Raw genomic sequence first — 12,845 nt, forward strand, 5'->3', positions numbered from 1 at the left:
AGATTTCACCCTCTATCTTCATGAGCATTCGACCAGCTTGGAAGAGGATCTCCTCGCCTTTCAGTCCTCACAGCGTCCACAACGGCGTAGATCCGAAATGACTGTTCGACTGTCTTCATCGTGGTTCTCACTCTACCAGCCATGCTGACCCTGTTATTTGAAATGTAGCCTTTACCGAGAGCATGCTCACATTGATATTCGATAGACGCTTGATGACACAGACCGCGAGGCTGAGTTGTCGAGCGCGCAGGTTCTGTGACGACTACTGAATTGAGGCTAGGGTGCAACGTTAATAATGCCATGTCCACGCTGACGTGATGCCTGGAGGCCCCATCGAGCAGTATATATTGACTCAGGTAAGGTAGCTTCCAAATTCAATCGTAGATACCGTTGTCGACCAAGAAATGCCGGACCCTCTGCGCATTGCAATTGTGGGTGGAAGCGTTGGAGGCTGCACTCTGGCGCTTGGTCTTCTGAAGCATCCTCACATTCAATTCGATGTCTTCGAAAGATCCACCTTTCGAGAGCGTGGCGCAGGCATTCTCATCTACCCCAATGGCATGAATGCTCTGCGAGCGCTTGGAGTGGATGGGGATCAAATGATGAAAGACGCCGGCGCATTTCGTTCCGCGTACCAAAATGCAGTCGTGGTGAGTTGAAACTGTTGCCCCTGCTCACTTCCTCGGAGACTGATAGCTGCTACAGGCATACGGAGAACACAAAGACAAAATCCTCTGGGAAACTTCCGATGGCGTGCAATCGGTCATCCGGACGAATTTGCTGGAACAAATGTTGCAGAGGCTGCCCGCGGAACGCTTACATGAACACAAGCTACTGGTGTCGATAGAAGAAGGAGCGAGTCTGACATTGCACTTCGCAGATGGCAGCTCGTATGAAGCAGACGCTGTGGTCGGTTGTGATGGCATTCGTTCAACGATCAGAGGAATCATTCTTGGTCCGCAGCATCCAGCAGTGCCACCTGTCAATACTGGATTCTGGGATGCGCGCGCCGTGGTCAGTTCTGAGAAAGGGTTGGCGAGCTTTGGTAGTACCGTCATAAAGCCGGAGAGTCCTCGGCAGGGCTATCGGTGTGGTGAAGGAAGCATCATCCTCTTCGTCTCTGGTCCTCCCGGAAGCATGGCTGCAGCGATTGTGGGTGGCAAAACGGGCCCCGGCGACGAACATATCACAGAATGGAAGACGCCGATCACTCGAGAGTTTCTGGAAAGGAAGTATGCCAAATGGGGCAACCAAGAGTATCTCGAGGGCGTCTTTGAATGCCTACTGACCCCAGGAGCGGGCCCGGGAGTGTTGTTCCAGCAATGGGAAAGTCAACCGGCGCCGACATATTGGAGAGGCCGAATCTGTATGATGGGTGATGCGGCCCACGCAACGACTCCTTGGTTCGTCAGACGCATGCAGTTGGGGAAAGTTGTTGCTGACTCCGCGCTTCAGGATGGGTCAAGGATTCAGTATGGTCGCCGAAGATGCTGCTGTCTTGACCGGCTTGCTGGGGAATGTGCGGGCAAAGGAGGAAGTGGAGTATGCCTTTGAAGCATACGACAAGACGCGTCGCGGTGGTAGGCCGACGTTTGTGGTGGAGAATTCCCGCTTGATTGCAGAGATCGCTTGTGGCAGCCAGGGGTTTGATCCTGCAACCATCGCCTCGAACCGGATAGTAGAGAAGTACCGGTGGGTGTGGGATGGCGATGTGGAGAAGGAAGTGAGCGGGGCCGTCGACTATTTCGAAGCGCTGAAGCGTAGTTGAAATGCCGTATGAAGGGGCATAAGTAACTACCGAGAGTGTCTGCATCCGGTCTGCATGCTATGTCGATGGCGATGCTGGAAAGATGGTGTGATGCATGAAGGATGTTGCTCGCCATTGCAGATGCCCTTCGTACTTCTGGTACTAGCGTGACGGAATATTGCAGCTTGATGGAATAAAGTTTTACAACCTGAGGCACCACAACATGCCAAGCCCACACTACTCAATTCTGCAAATCCACCGCTTCCATCTCCAAATAATTTCTGTCCACACTCCTTTCGCTCGTCTTGATCCTCCCAACACACCGTCAAGATGAAGCTCAACATCTCCTACCCGGCCAACGGATCGCAGAAGCTTGTCGAAATCGAAGATGAGCGCAAGCTCCGCGTCTTCATGGACCGCCGCATGGGTCAAGAGGTGCCGGCAGACAGCGTGGGCGACGAATGGAAGGGCTACGTCTTCCGCATCACCGGCGGCAACGACAAGCAGGGCTTCCCCATGAAGCAGGGTGTCATGCATCCTACGCGTGTGCGCCTCCTCCTCGCCGATGGCCACTCCTGCTACCGTCCCCGCCGAACGGGAGAGCGCAAGAGGAAGTCGGTGCGCGGCTGCATCGTGGCCATGGACCTCAGCGTCTTGGCTCTCAGCATTGTCAAGCAAGGCGAAGGAGAGATCCCCGGCCTCACCGACACCGTCCACCCCAAACGCCTCGGCCCCAAGCGTGCCACCAAGATCAGGCGATTCTTCGGCCTCAGCAAGGAAGACGATGTGAGTGCTCCCGCTCTACTCCTCTTCGCCAGCCCACCGGTGCTTCCTCATAGCACCACCGGGCTGAGTCTGAGTCTGCCGAGGTAACGTATGCTAACGTTGTATTGTAGGTCCGCAAGTTTGTCATTCGTCGTGAAGTCCAGCCCAAGAAGGAGGGCGCCAAGCCATACACCAAGGCCCCTCGCATCCAGCGCCTCGTCACTCCTCAGCGCCTGCAACACAAGCGTCACCGCATCGCTCTCAAGCGTCGTCGTGCGGAAGCCAGCCGTGATGCTGCGGTGAGTCTTACATCACTTGAACTTCTCGTGCATTGCTGACAATGGACACAGAACGAGTACGCCCAGATCATGCACAAGCGCGTTGCAGAGGAGAAGGCGAAGCAGGCGGAGATGCGGAAGAGACGTGCGTCGAGCATGCGCAAGACCGAGTAAACAAGTGTTCGATGCCGTGAGCATGCGGGTTTGAATGGTCCGTAGGAGCACGACAGTGTCATCAACAGCATTAGACAGCCGGCGCATCGTTGAATGAGGGCATGGTATCTCCCCACGATGGAAGCCTTGCCAAAAGCTAGCGAAATACCAATTCTCTCAATGAGGATCTTGTGCCCTTGAACTGTGCATGTCAAGTGTCGCGATGAGATAGTTCTCTATTATCTGTTACTTCACTGTCTTGTCCGACGTGCGCATCCTCAGCGAGGTGTATGTGTGCCCGTCCAACCTCACTGTCGTTGCCGAAAACGGCTAGCGGGAGGTGGAAAAGCTTGTGACAGCACGTGTAGCATCAGCCGAGCCGAATTGACTGGAATTTTGATGGCGAAGCTCTTTTCTTCCGCAACATGAACCGATGATAATCTCGCACACGCCCTTGCCCTCCGACTGATAGTCTTCCTACGGCTCCGCCAGGATGGCGACCAATTCGATCAAGCTCTTGACCGGCAACAGCCATGGCACACTGGCCAAGTTGGTGGCAGACAGGTGAGCCTTCTCCAATCCTCTCCCTTGCTCAGTATCGCGGAAGCAAATGTTTATACGAAGGTAGACTGGGAATCGAGCTGGCCAAGATCATGGTCCTGCAGTATTCCAACAACGAAACCAGCATATCTATTGGAGAATCCGTTCGAGACGAGGATGGTACGTCTGCGCCGCATCCTGTAAGACCACCGATTGACTGACTTCTGTTCCACAGTCTTCATCATCCAATCCACCGAGCCGGGCAACATCAATGATCACATTATGGAACTGCTCATCCTCATCAACGCCTGTCGCACCGCCTCCGCCCGCCGCATCACCGCCGTCCTCCCCAACTTCCCCTACGCTCGGCAAGACAAAAAGGATAAGAGTAGGGCTCCCATCACCGCCAAGCTCATGGCGAATATGTTGCAGACGGCAGGGTGCAATCATGTCATCACTATGGATCTTCACGCCAGCCAGATTCAGGGCTTCTTCAATGTGCCGGTGGACAATCTGTACGCCGAGCCCAGCACGCTGCGTTGGATCCGCGAGAACCTCGTGGTCAAGGACTGCGTGATTGTCAGTCCAGATGCTGGAGGTGCAAAGAGGTATATCATTTTGAATGCTCTGAGTACTCGACATCTCTGACGCTTAATATAGAGCAACATCGATCGCAGACAGCCTCGATCTCGGCTTCGCCCTCATCCACAAGGAACGCGCACGACCCAACGAGGTCAGCCGCATGGTGCTGGTGGGAGATGTTCGGGACCGCATTGCCATCATCGTTGACGACATGGCCGACACTTGTGGCACATTAGTCAAGGCGGCGGACGTGGTCATGGAGCATGGAGCGCGGGAGGCGATCGCAATCGTTACGCATGGCATCTTGAGCGGCGATGCATGCGAGAAGCTGAACAACAGCCGGTTGAAGAAGTTGGTGGTGACGAATACGGTGCCGCATGACGAGAAGAAGAAGCACTGTGATCGCATTGAGACGATTGACATTAGTCCTACGGTAGGTTCTCTCGGGAATCCCTGCATAACGCACACGATTGCTAACGATCATCCCAGCTGGCCGAGGCGTGCAGAAGAACCCACAATGGTGAGAGTGTATCATTCTTGTTCAAGCATGCCCCGGTGGATTGAGCGTTACGCTACGAATTTACGTACTGAGCGATGAATCAACATGCGTGCCAACGCGCCGCGTCTCGCACTCAAACATGTCCCTGCCACCCCTACATGTCCCGACTATCGGATCTGACTCGAGATGATGAGGTCTCGCGGACCGACAAATGCACCGACGTGGTCGTTCTGCATCCAGAGGGGCAGCCCTTCGCGCTTGGCATGCACGTCGTCTCTGATTTGTCGGAGGCAGGACGTGAAGCACTTTGTGGTGTACAATACCGTCCACGAGCCTGCTGCAGGCGTCCCGATCTCCACCGGCCGGCTGAATTGAATGTCGGACAGCGTGTCGTAGATGGCGAATAAATTGGCATCCGTGATATTGGTCCAGAATTCGAAATGGACCTCGATGGATCGAATGTCAACACAGAAGCTCAGCCGCGCCAGCAAGCCTCGGATGTGGTCAAGGAGAAGGTCGTAGATGGGATCGGCAAGGGTGTGGAGGGAGAGGTGGACTTTGCGAACGTGATTGAAGGAGCGGGTGTCAAATGTCTCGAGAGGGCTAAAGCGATGATAACGGGAGAGCAATCGCTCAAACTCATCGCAAATGGAGAAGTGCACGGTGGTGTTGTCGTGGACGACGGGGGTGGCCTCGGCGGCGATCTGTCGGCAAGTTGCGAGCAAAGCGACGGCGGACTTTTTGATGTAACTGCGCCATCGGTAGACGTTCTTGTCCACCCACACGTGGACGGTCTTTGGGGGAAACGCGTGTTCGTAGATGGCAACGCGGAGCTCGGCGGGGAGCTCGAGGATGCGACATCTCTCCTGCTGACTGAAAGTCGTCGCGTCCATTGCGGGTAGATGGCGCACGTTGGAAGATCTATACCAGGGTCACGACGACGACGGCAGCCAGCGGCTGGGATTGTGGTTGATGCTGGGACGGGCGGAGGTGGAGGTCAAGGTGTGGGACCGGGATGGGGGATGATCGACGTTGGATGTGGGGTCTGGGGATCAGCCAATGGTGTGGCCCGGCCGGTCCGACAGCCTTCGTCTCTCATCATCTTGACTGATACAAATAGCAGCTAGGGCAAAAACAAAGATCTGGAAGCTACGGTACAATGCAACGCATCCATTTAGACTTATCGGGAAATAGGCAGCTACTCTATATGGGAACCAGAGGCATGCTCCCGGTCGTTATGCCGTAAGCGGAATGCCACTCTTCAACTTCTGCACAAGGTCTGGATTGGTCACAAATTGTCGTGCAAACGCAACCAGCACGTCTCGGTCACGATATTGCTTGTCGACAGCGGTACGTGCTGTCTCGGGAGAGTAGCCACCAGCAACGATGATGGGCGACGCGTCTCCCCATAGCTCCGTGAATGGGTCCAGCGACTCCCCAGCCTCGACATCGACCCGGCCGGCAATCCGTGATTCCACCAAGTGGACGTAGGCGATCTTCAGATCCTTCAGGCCAGCAAGGAGGTGTGAAAATTGAGGGACAGCATCTTTCATCCCCATCCCGCCGTAAGTGCTGAAAGGGGAGATTCTGAAGCCCACGCGATCGGGCCCAATGGCCTCGCAGATGGCACGCGTGATCTCGAGGGCGAATCGAGAGCGATTGGGAATGCTGGAGCCCCACTGATCCTTGCGCTGGTTGACAATGTCTTGCGTGAATTGATCGATGAGAGAGGCATTGCCCCCATGCAGCTCGACTCCGTCAAAGCCGGCGACTTCGACGGCTGTCTTCGCGGCGGCCACATAATCGTCGACGTACTCCCAGATCTCGTCTTCCGTCAATGGCCGGGGGATGGTGCTATTCTCGGTCTCCGGTACGGCCGAGCTGCTTACAACATCGCCTGCTCCCGCCCGTCTCTTCAGTTCAGGATCTGCATCACGACCAAGTGCCCAAAGCTGGAGGTAGATGTAGCTACCGGCTTGGTGAACGCTGGCCACGGCCTCTTTCCAAGCAGCGATTTGTCTGGCGGACCAGATCCCGCTTCGACTCTCCGACGTGCCACCGGCCTTTGCGCTCACAAATGTCGCCTCGCCGATGAGGAGCGTACCAGGCACGCACCCTCGCTGCCCGTAGTAGTCTTTGGCTGCCGGTGCAAGGACATTGTGCTCATCGGCTAGTCCGCTGGAGAGGGGACCCATGACAATGCGAGACGAGAGATTGAGACGGCCGAGTTTCACTGGCTCAAACAGCCGGGTGGGGTTGGTCGTCGACGACATTGTGGCTTTCACTGTCAATGAGGAGGAAGCTGTCGGTTTCTGATTCGCCGCGGGACTGATGTCAGTTCAAGACTACTCGACCCGCCCAATTATTCAGGTGTTGTCAGTATCTGTCCTCCCGAATAACGATATCATCAGCGAGCACAGATGAGTGTACATTGATTTGCTGGTAGTGAAGTATTTTTGTAAGGAGTGCGGTGGTTCGCGATGATGCCATTCGGAATCTCCCGCAACATCCCCTTTCAACGACACGCTTGACTCTTGACTTCTATGAATTGTCTATTCTATGCGCGAATCGACCAGTTTGACGTAGGCCACATAGGCTACCAATAGCTACACTCATGCCAAAGGCCGGGGTCGACTGAAGGGATTTAGCCCAGCGGCAGACCACTTGCACCTTAGAAGAAGCAGGACTGGTTACCGTGTCCATTGTTCAATATCGATGACACAGCCCGCCTCCATCTGCCTCCTTTTAGGTATCTGCTCGGACGCATAACCTGCTGATGACCGAGGAATCCCCGAGCCGTCGAGATGTGCATGGAGTTAACTCGCAGATGACCATTCGTGGGAAGGCAAATGCATTCCGTGCCTCGGATAGAGCGTTGCTACAACCAGGCCACGCACCAATCAGGCTTGGAATTGCAAGACAGAGACCGGGATGAGGCACATGCACAGAGGCTTCATTCGGAAAGTGCTGACTGCGCTCGCCCACGTCTTTGCTACTCCGTGGAATCAATGCTGCACGGGACCGAGCCCATCGCACCCCACCGGGTGAAAGACCCGCCGTACTGCATCGCACCACGCGTGCGGATGTGGAAGGGAAGTGGGCCACATGCACATTGAGATCAAGCTTGCTGTCGCGGCGTGGGATGCTACCGGGAACCCTCTGGCAGGGTCTAAGCATGACAGAATTTTAATAAGCATCACGTGATTTGGGCCACGGCTCCTTGTCAGCGAGGCTACGATGTCTAAACCGGGTATGAATACGGACACCGCTCAGGCCAGCCATTTCTTGCCGCGCTTGGGCTGTCGAAGCGTCCTCGTCATGAGTTGATTGCAATGCCCGAAGCAAAGGCGAAACGCAAACGGGTACTGTTGCAGCGACAAAGCCCTGACTTTTGTCGCACGTGCCGGCAAGTACTACGCCTAGTGTCGAGGCAGGGAACATGCAGGAAACGGCTGACCGTGTGTAAGTAGCCTTCGAAAGGTGAAATGCGACGGCACCCGTCCAGCATGTCGAAATTGCGTGAGGGGTGGTCGTGTGTGCTACGGCTACACGACGTGGAGCCTCGCGCTGTCTTCATCTCAGCGTGACTTCCCCGACGTGGCCACTCCGCTTTGCGCACCTGTTACGTTCTTCCACGCGAGCGACAATCTTTCGAGATTCTCGAGTGTCGCCACGGGTCCCGCATGGGAGTACTACATCCGGGTTGCCATACATCAGCAGGCAAAGCTTCACAGAACGCCTCAGCGAATGTACGCAGCGTTGTCGTATATGCTCTCTCATCCACCAACATTCAATTCATGGTACCATCCAGCCGCCGCGTGCGGCGGAGTCTGGCAAGCACTCATCCCCGTCGTGCACACTACCTACTCTTATCCGCTGGACATGGTACGTTGCTGAGTGCCACTTGCGAAAAGCATGTAGATGGGTGCATTTGCATGGAGGTCGCGCCTGAAGCGGTGGCCCGAAGTTCAACGCTGCCAAATCTCCCCCCCGACAAGGTGTGGCGTTCTAGTCTCGATGAAATCCAAACTAACCAGTCGCCACCAGGTCAAATACGATGTCGCCATGAACTTGTCAGCGCGAGCGGTCGCGGCTGGCACAGCCTTGGCTTCTTCCGCAACTGGCGAATTAGTGCTGGAACGCCAGTATATTCTCCTGCGCAGCTCGGTCAATCTCGCCCTCTCCACTGGCGACCTGGAAAGTGTACGATGCCATTTGCGACACCTCTTCGTATTGGTGCATACGCATCCGGAGTGGGCAGCGAAAGCCATGGCCGGCAGTGACTATCTTGCTGAAATAGTCCAGAGGCCACTCTATGGACTCGAGATGCGGGCAAACGATCGACATTTGACGATTGGCTCCGGCAACGGCGCAAGCCTGGGAGATTGGATGGCCAAGTTGGTGCGCTCTGGCAAGAGACAATCAACGTTGAATCGAACTCCGCCGAAACCATTAGCGTTCACCTCCCTCCAGGATATAACCGACTTTCTGCATAGCCTTCAAGACTCCGTGTGGAGAATCGAGCTCGGAGTGCAAAGGGCCAGTCAAAGGTGTGTCGACGACTTTCTGATGCGCCGCCCGCTCTTGCGAAGGGGTCTAGACCTCTCAATGAAGGAATGCCTCAAGTCTTGCGTAAGTCGATTTGTTGCTCTGGATGCGGGGTTGCGGAAAAGGATCGAGGATACGCTCAGGGGCTTTGAAATCTGGCGAGATGCGTTTGATGGACTCATGAAATCCGATTCAGTCGTCGTGGCGCGTCACCACCTGTTGATCATCCAGGCATTTTGCGCCCACTTTAGACTGGTGGCCTGCCGAGTGATCGAAGAGATTGGATGGGATCGCCATTACCAGGTATTCGTACAGCAGATTGCGGTGGTGACTGAGTATTTGAGGCTTGGCGAGTATGTCGATACAACGGAATGCGGTCCACCGCGTCAGAGACCGCACTATCACTCGACATTTGGAGAATGGGGTGTTTTGCGTGCCCTCTATCTGATTTGCACAAAGTGTCGCGATCCCAATACCAGACGGAAGTCGGCGCAGTTGCTGGCAGGCGCTCGATGGGATGAAGGTACTCTCTCCAGCACGGTGCTGGCTAACTATTCAAAGGCCATCTTTGGGGCGGAGGAAGGCCGGGCGGGCGGGATATCAGAAGAGGCTCTTGTAAGTACTTCTTCCGGCCTGGTGAAAGGGCACTAACCGTTGGCTTCTATGAGGTCTTTACTGGCATTTTTGCAAACTCGATTCCGGAGAGGGCGCGGTTCTCGGATGCCGTGGCATGGAACGACGGAGACGAGAAGAATTCGTTCCAGCTCGTTGGCGGACGCATTGTCCGCGAGGAAGGCGGTTATATCGAGCTCAGTAGCTACAGCTGCAGCACAAATCCCGTGAGGGCCTGCGAGAAGGGTGTGGTGGAGATTCCGTTGCCTTGTGTAACGGAATGGAATGGAGATGATGAGGGAGCTTGTGACAATGCTCGCTTTTACAGCGAATGTCACATACGAGGATAGATCTGCTCGTAGTGGACAATGAAGGATAGCCGACTCGGTATTGCGAGAGAATACATGGCATCTTCCGCCCGAGGGGTTAGTCGATTCATCACTCTCCGAGATGTCGATGTGAGGTTCCGGGATACTTTCTGCCTGAGGCAACAAATTCCGACAGCTCACCGGCTACTGCTACACCACCACGACAACTCACCACAACGCTGTCGCGTGCCCACGCCAACTCTGGATATTCCTGGGCTCACCAGCCCATCTCTTGAACCACAACTAGTCACTGTCAGTATGATGGCCGAGAGGGCTGTCCAGCTCCCGCCAGAAGTCTTGCAGCTGATCATCAGTCATGTTTCCCGACTTCAAGTAGATGGGGACATCTCGGATGATGCCTTTGCCTTTCCGGCCTCGCACATCATCACAAGAACGCTGCGGTCGTGTTTGACGGTATGCAAAGCAACAACGGCGACGAGTGTGGAGCAGCTGCACCTGTACTGCCTACATATCGATTCCCCTTGGCGCCTGCGAGCCTTGATCCGGTCCTACGACAGTCAAACGCCTCTACCCGGACGGTCTCTGAATGCGACGCAGCTGAGGCGGAATGCAAGCACCTCCATGTTTCTGAAGCCCTTCACTTTGGATACCATCGACGAAGCAAGCGTAGTCACCAGTATCTCACAGATCTTCCGCATTCTGGTCAAGAACCTGAAAAGACTGATTATCGATATGCCGCTCCGGAGCTATTATCCGGGTGAACCTCGTGGCCAAAACTTACGAATGTCTCTCCGCAAGGCCTTTTTGTCGCTGTCCGCATTGGAGGAGTTTGTGAGCGTGCGTGACGAGCTCTACCTCTCCACCAGGATCCCCAGCGACTATCAGATCGAGCCTCCAGTCTGGGCCAAATGGACAAAACTACGCCGCTTGGCTCTTTACAATCTTGACCTGGGCGAGGATTGGAGCGAGTTCATCCGAAATTTGCCTCATCTCCAGACCATCATGCTTACAAGAGCGGATTTCGAGGATGGCAGACACTTGCCCTGCCATACTTGGCCCAGCACGCTGCATATTGGTATCGTGAACACGTTCAGAGACCACTCCAAGTCCCACCAGGAAGGCCTGAATCGTCCTGTCCCGGAGCCATTCTCCGGTTCGTCCACCATACAGCGGCATTGCAGCACCGCCGGATGGACAGATCGGTCGAAGCCCGAGCTTCCAGCGCTCTATTACATCTGCGTGGACGGCAGGTCTCTCGTCAAGCAAGACCGAAGCGGTCAGCGAGGTCAGCCTTCCTCTATCAGCCAGGGACGAAGTTCCAACAACTGGGCGGCGCACGATCTGAGAGGTACTTTCAACGACATTCAAGTGTGTCAGGAATGGGTGAAACAAAGGGCGCTACGTGGGGATCTTTGGCCCGATTCAAGCCCGATATGACGAGCACGGCAGCCACGCGGGATAGTTGGTATTATTGAAGCCTACAGTTTCAGCTTTGTCTCTAAATCCTCCCACCGCCGAGCTCGTAGGGGATCCATCTTCCTCAACTCCGACAGCCATTCCTTCATCTCGGCGGTTGGGGCACCATGACCTCCAAGGCCGATTAGCCTGTTTGCGTACTGTAGCAAAGCATGGTAAATATACTTGCAATCCTCCGCTCCATCCAGCATTTCCCGGATGCTGTCCAGCTCTTGTGAGAGGTATGCCGTTCGGTCGGCATCGGTGCAGGGGTGTAAAATGATTTGCGCACCCGCATTCGAGGAATCGAGGGTGGCCATGAGGTATTCGTGGTAGAACCAAAGGCTCTGGTCGTAAGGGTCGGTGTAGAGGGCGCGAGTGATGAGCTCGAGCTCGGCGTCAAATGTGCTTCGTCTCTGCTCGCTGTCTGCTCGGCGATTCTGCAATAGGGTGGAGATGAGCTGCGAGCGGTAGTGCCAGGCGGAGAAGTTGCTCAAATTCGTTCCAATCATGCGAGTGGTGTATTCAAACTCTTTCTCGGCCATGCCGCTTCCACTCAGCTTCTCCATCTCGGCAATGACTTCTCGCCGATAGCTCCAACCGTGGAAGTTGCGGCTGTCGAGAGCGAGCATCTTGCTGACCAAGCCCAGTTCGGCCTGCCACAGTTCCAGTGTTGCGTGCGGGGGGAGATGGGAGGTGGCGTAGCGGAGGAGCCATGAGCGATGGTTCCAGATCCAGTAGCATTTGGGGAACTGCTTGAGGAGGGGGAGAAGGAAGTGCAGGTCTTCTTGGATGAGTAGACTGATCTCGCGCTGGGGGAGGCTGAGGCCGGCCTTGTGTGCGGCGTCTATGTCTTGCTGTGGGGCTGTGGTGCTCTTGCCCCCTTCCCCCAGCTCTTGCTCGAAGACATGCTGCAGAATGCGCCGCCGATCGTTCCAGATGGTGTAGTATTCGGGGTTTTGGGAGAGGAGTTTGGAGGTGAGTTGGAGGCTGGCGTTGGAGTAGTCATGGGCGGAGATCTGTCATGTGTGAGTGGAGGAGGACGTGAGTAGGTGGATTGACCTACTCTCGCTCTCACATCGCCTTCGAGTTGCTTGTATTGCTCAATCTGTTGTCGTTCCTTTGCCCGCGCCTGTTCGCTCTTGCCGGATGTGGTGGCGGTGCCGGAGACGCGGGGTACGCCGTGCTGTGTTCACCTCAAAGTCAACTTCATCTCCTTCATTGCCACTTCCCATCTGCACGACACTCACGCTCATTGCACCGCGCCTGCAGGTGGCGGTGGTGGGAAGATGTGGGAGCGACGAAAGTGTTGTCGGAGAAAGCGCTGCCCGCTGGCG

At 55.4% G+C, this 12,845-nt stretch overlaps 8 protein-coding genes across 8 annotated transcripts; 5 read left to right on the forward strand and 3 right to left on the reverse strand.

The window, feature by feature from the left end:
• Nucleotides 1-404: 404 nt before the first annotated feature.
• BDY17DRAFT_313848 (uncharacterized protein) lies at nucleotides 405-1,768 on the forward strand (the record flags this gene model as incomplete). Its single annotated transcript, XM_033735763.1, has 3 exons — nucleotides 405-650; nucleotides 706-1,403; nucleotides 1,456-1,768. The coding sequence occupies 3 exons, from the start codon at nucleotides 405-407 to the stop codon at nucleotides 1,766-1,768; spliced, it is 1,257 nt and encodes a 418-aa protein (XP_033585874.1).
• Nucleotides 1,769-2,037: 269 nt separating this feature from the next.
• On the forward strand, nucleotides 2,038-3,257 carry BDY17DRAFT_305353 (ribosomal protein S6e-domain-containing protein). The gene is made up of 3 exons (XM_033734854.1): nucleotides 2,038-2,533; nucleotides 2,644-2,811; nucleotides 2,863-3,257. The coding sequence occupies exons 1-3, from the start codon at nucleotides 2,078-2,080 to the stop codon at nucleotides 2,962-2,964; spliced, it is 726 nt and encodes a 241-aa protein (XP_033585875.1). The 5' UTR covers nucleotides 2,038-2,077; the 3' UTR covers nucleotides 2,965-3,257.
• Nucleotides 3,258-3,436: 179 nt separating this feature from the next.
• BDY17DRAFT_257666 (phosphoribosyl diphosphate synthase) lies at nucleotides 3,437-4,629 on the forward strand (the record flags this gene model as incomplete). The annotated part of the gene is made up of 5 exons (XM_033731706.1): nucleotides 3,437-3,507; nucleotides 3,572-3,663; nucleotides 3,719-4,091; nucleotides 4,144-4,498; nucleotides 4,555-4,629. The coding sequence occupies 5 exons, from the start codon at nucleotides 3,437-3,439 to the stop codon at nucleotides 4,627-4,629; spliced, it is 966 nt and encodes a 321-aa protein (XP_033585876.1).
• Nucleotides 4,630-4,638: 9 nt separating this feature from the next.
• Nucleotides 4,639-5,598, reverse strand: BDY17DRAFT_54000 (uncharacterized protein). The gene has a single exon (XM_033738479.1). The coding sequence runs from the start codon at nucleotides 5,455-5,457 to the stop codon at nucleotides 4,732-4,734; it is 726 nt and encodes a 241-aa protein (XP_033585877.1). The 5' UTR covers nucleotides 5,458-5,598; the 3' UTR covers nucleotides 4,639-4,731.
• Nucleotides 5,599-5,699: 101 nt separating this feature from the next.
• On the reverse strand, nucleotides 5,700-7,023 carry BDY17DRAFT_305359 (uncharacterized protein). The gene has a single exon (XM_033734855.1). The coding sequence runs from the start codon at nucleotides 6,835-6,837 to the stop codon at nucleotides 5,800-5,802; it is 1,038 nt and encodes a 345-aa protein (XP_033585878.1). The 5' UTR covers nucleotides 6,838-7,023; the 3' UTR covers nucleotides 5,700-5,799.
• A 1,127-nt stretch (nucleotides 7,024-8,150) lies between these two features.
• Nucleotides 8,151-9,843, forward strand: BDY17DRAFT_54053 (uncharacterized protein). Its single transcript, XM_033738480.1, has 2 exons — nucleotides 8,151-8,477; nucleotides 8,612-9,843. The coding sequence occupies exon 2, from the start codon at nucleotides 8,630-8,632 to the stop codon at nucleotides 9,761-9,763; it is 1,134 nt and encodes a 377-aa protein (XP_033585879.1). The 5' UTR covers nucleotides 8,151-8,477; nucleotides 8,612-8,629; the 3' UTR covers nucleotides 9,764-9,843.
• A 416-nt stretch (nucleotides 9,844-10,259) lies between these two features.
• BDY17DRAFT_305364 (uncharacterized protein) lies at nucleotides 10,260-11,546 on the forward strand. The gene has a single exon (XM_033734856.1). The coding sequence runs from the start codon at nucleotides 10,351-10,353 to the stop codon at nucleotides 11,488-11,490; it is 1,140 nt and encodes a 379-aa protein (XP_033585880.1). The 5' UTR covers nucleotides 10,260-10,350; the 3' UTR covers nucleotides 11,491-11,546.
• Nucleotides 11,532-12,764, reverse strand: BDY17DRAFT_313854 (uncharacterized protein; the record flags this gene model as incomplete). Its single annotated transcript, XM_033735764.1, has 3 exons — nucleotides 11,532-12,527; nucleotides 12,575-12,694; nucleotides 12,759-12,764. The coding sequence occupies 3 exons, from the start codon at nucleotides 12,762-12,764 to the stop codon at nucleotides 11,532-11,534; spliced, it is 1,122 nt and encodes a 373-aa protein (XP_033585881.1).
• Between the last annotated feature and the right edge of the window lie 81 nt (nucleotides 12,765-12,845).

Source organism: Neohortaea acidophila, assembly GCF_010093505.1.
Source record: "Neohortaea acidophila strain CBS 113389 unplaced genomic scaffold BDY17scaffold_12, whole genome shotgun sequence".
NCBI lineage: Eukaryota > Fungi > Ascomycota > Dothideomycetes > Mycosphaerellales > Teratosphaeriaceae > Neohortaea > Neohortaea acidophila.

Coding starts and splice junctions, on each gene's coding strand:
- BDY17DRAFT_305353 (XM_033734854.1), top strand. CDS start 2,078: ATGAAGCTCAACATCTCCTACCCGGCCAACGGATCGCAGAAGCTTGTC. Junction 2,534..2,643: donor GCCTCAGCAAGGAAGACGAT/GTGAGTGCTCCC, acceptor GTTGTATTGTAG/GTCCGCAAGTTTGTCATTCG. Junction 2,812..2,862: donor AAGCCAGCCGTGATGCTGCG/GTGAGTCTTACA, acceptor CAATGGACACAG/AACGAGTACGCCCAGATCAT.
- BDY17DRAFT_54000 (XM_033738479.1), bottom strand. CDS start 5,457: ATGGACGCGACGACTTTCAGTCAGCAGGAGAGATGTCGCATCCTCGAG.
- BDY17DRAFT_305359 (XM_033734855.1), bottom strand. CDS start 6,837: ATGTCGTCGACGACCAACCCCACCCGGCTGTTTGAGCCAGTGAAACTC.
- BDY17DRAFT_54053 (XM_033738480.1), top strand. CDS start 8,630: ATGAACTTGTCAGCGCGAGCGGTCGCGGCTGGCACAGCCTTGGCTTCT.
- BDY17DRAFT_305364 (XM_033734856.1), top strand. CDS start 10,351: ATGATGGCCGAGAGGGCTGTCCAGCTCCCGCCAGAAGTCTTGCAGCTG.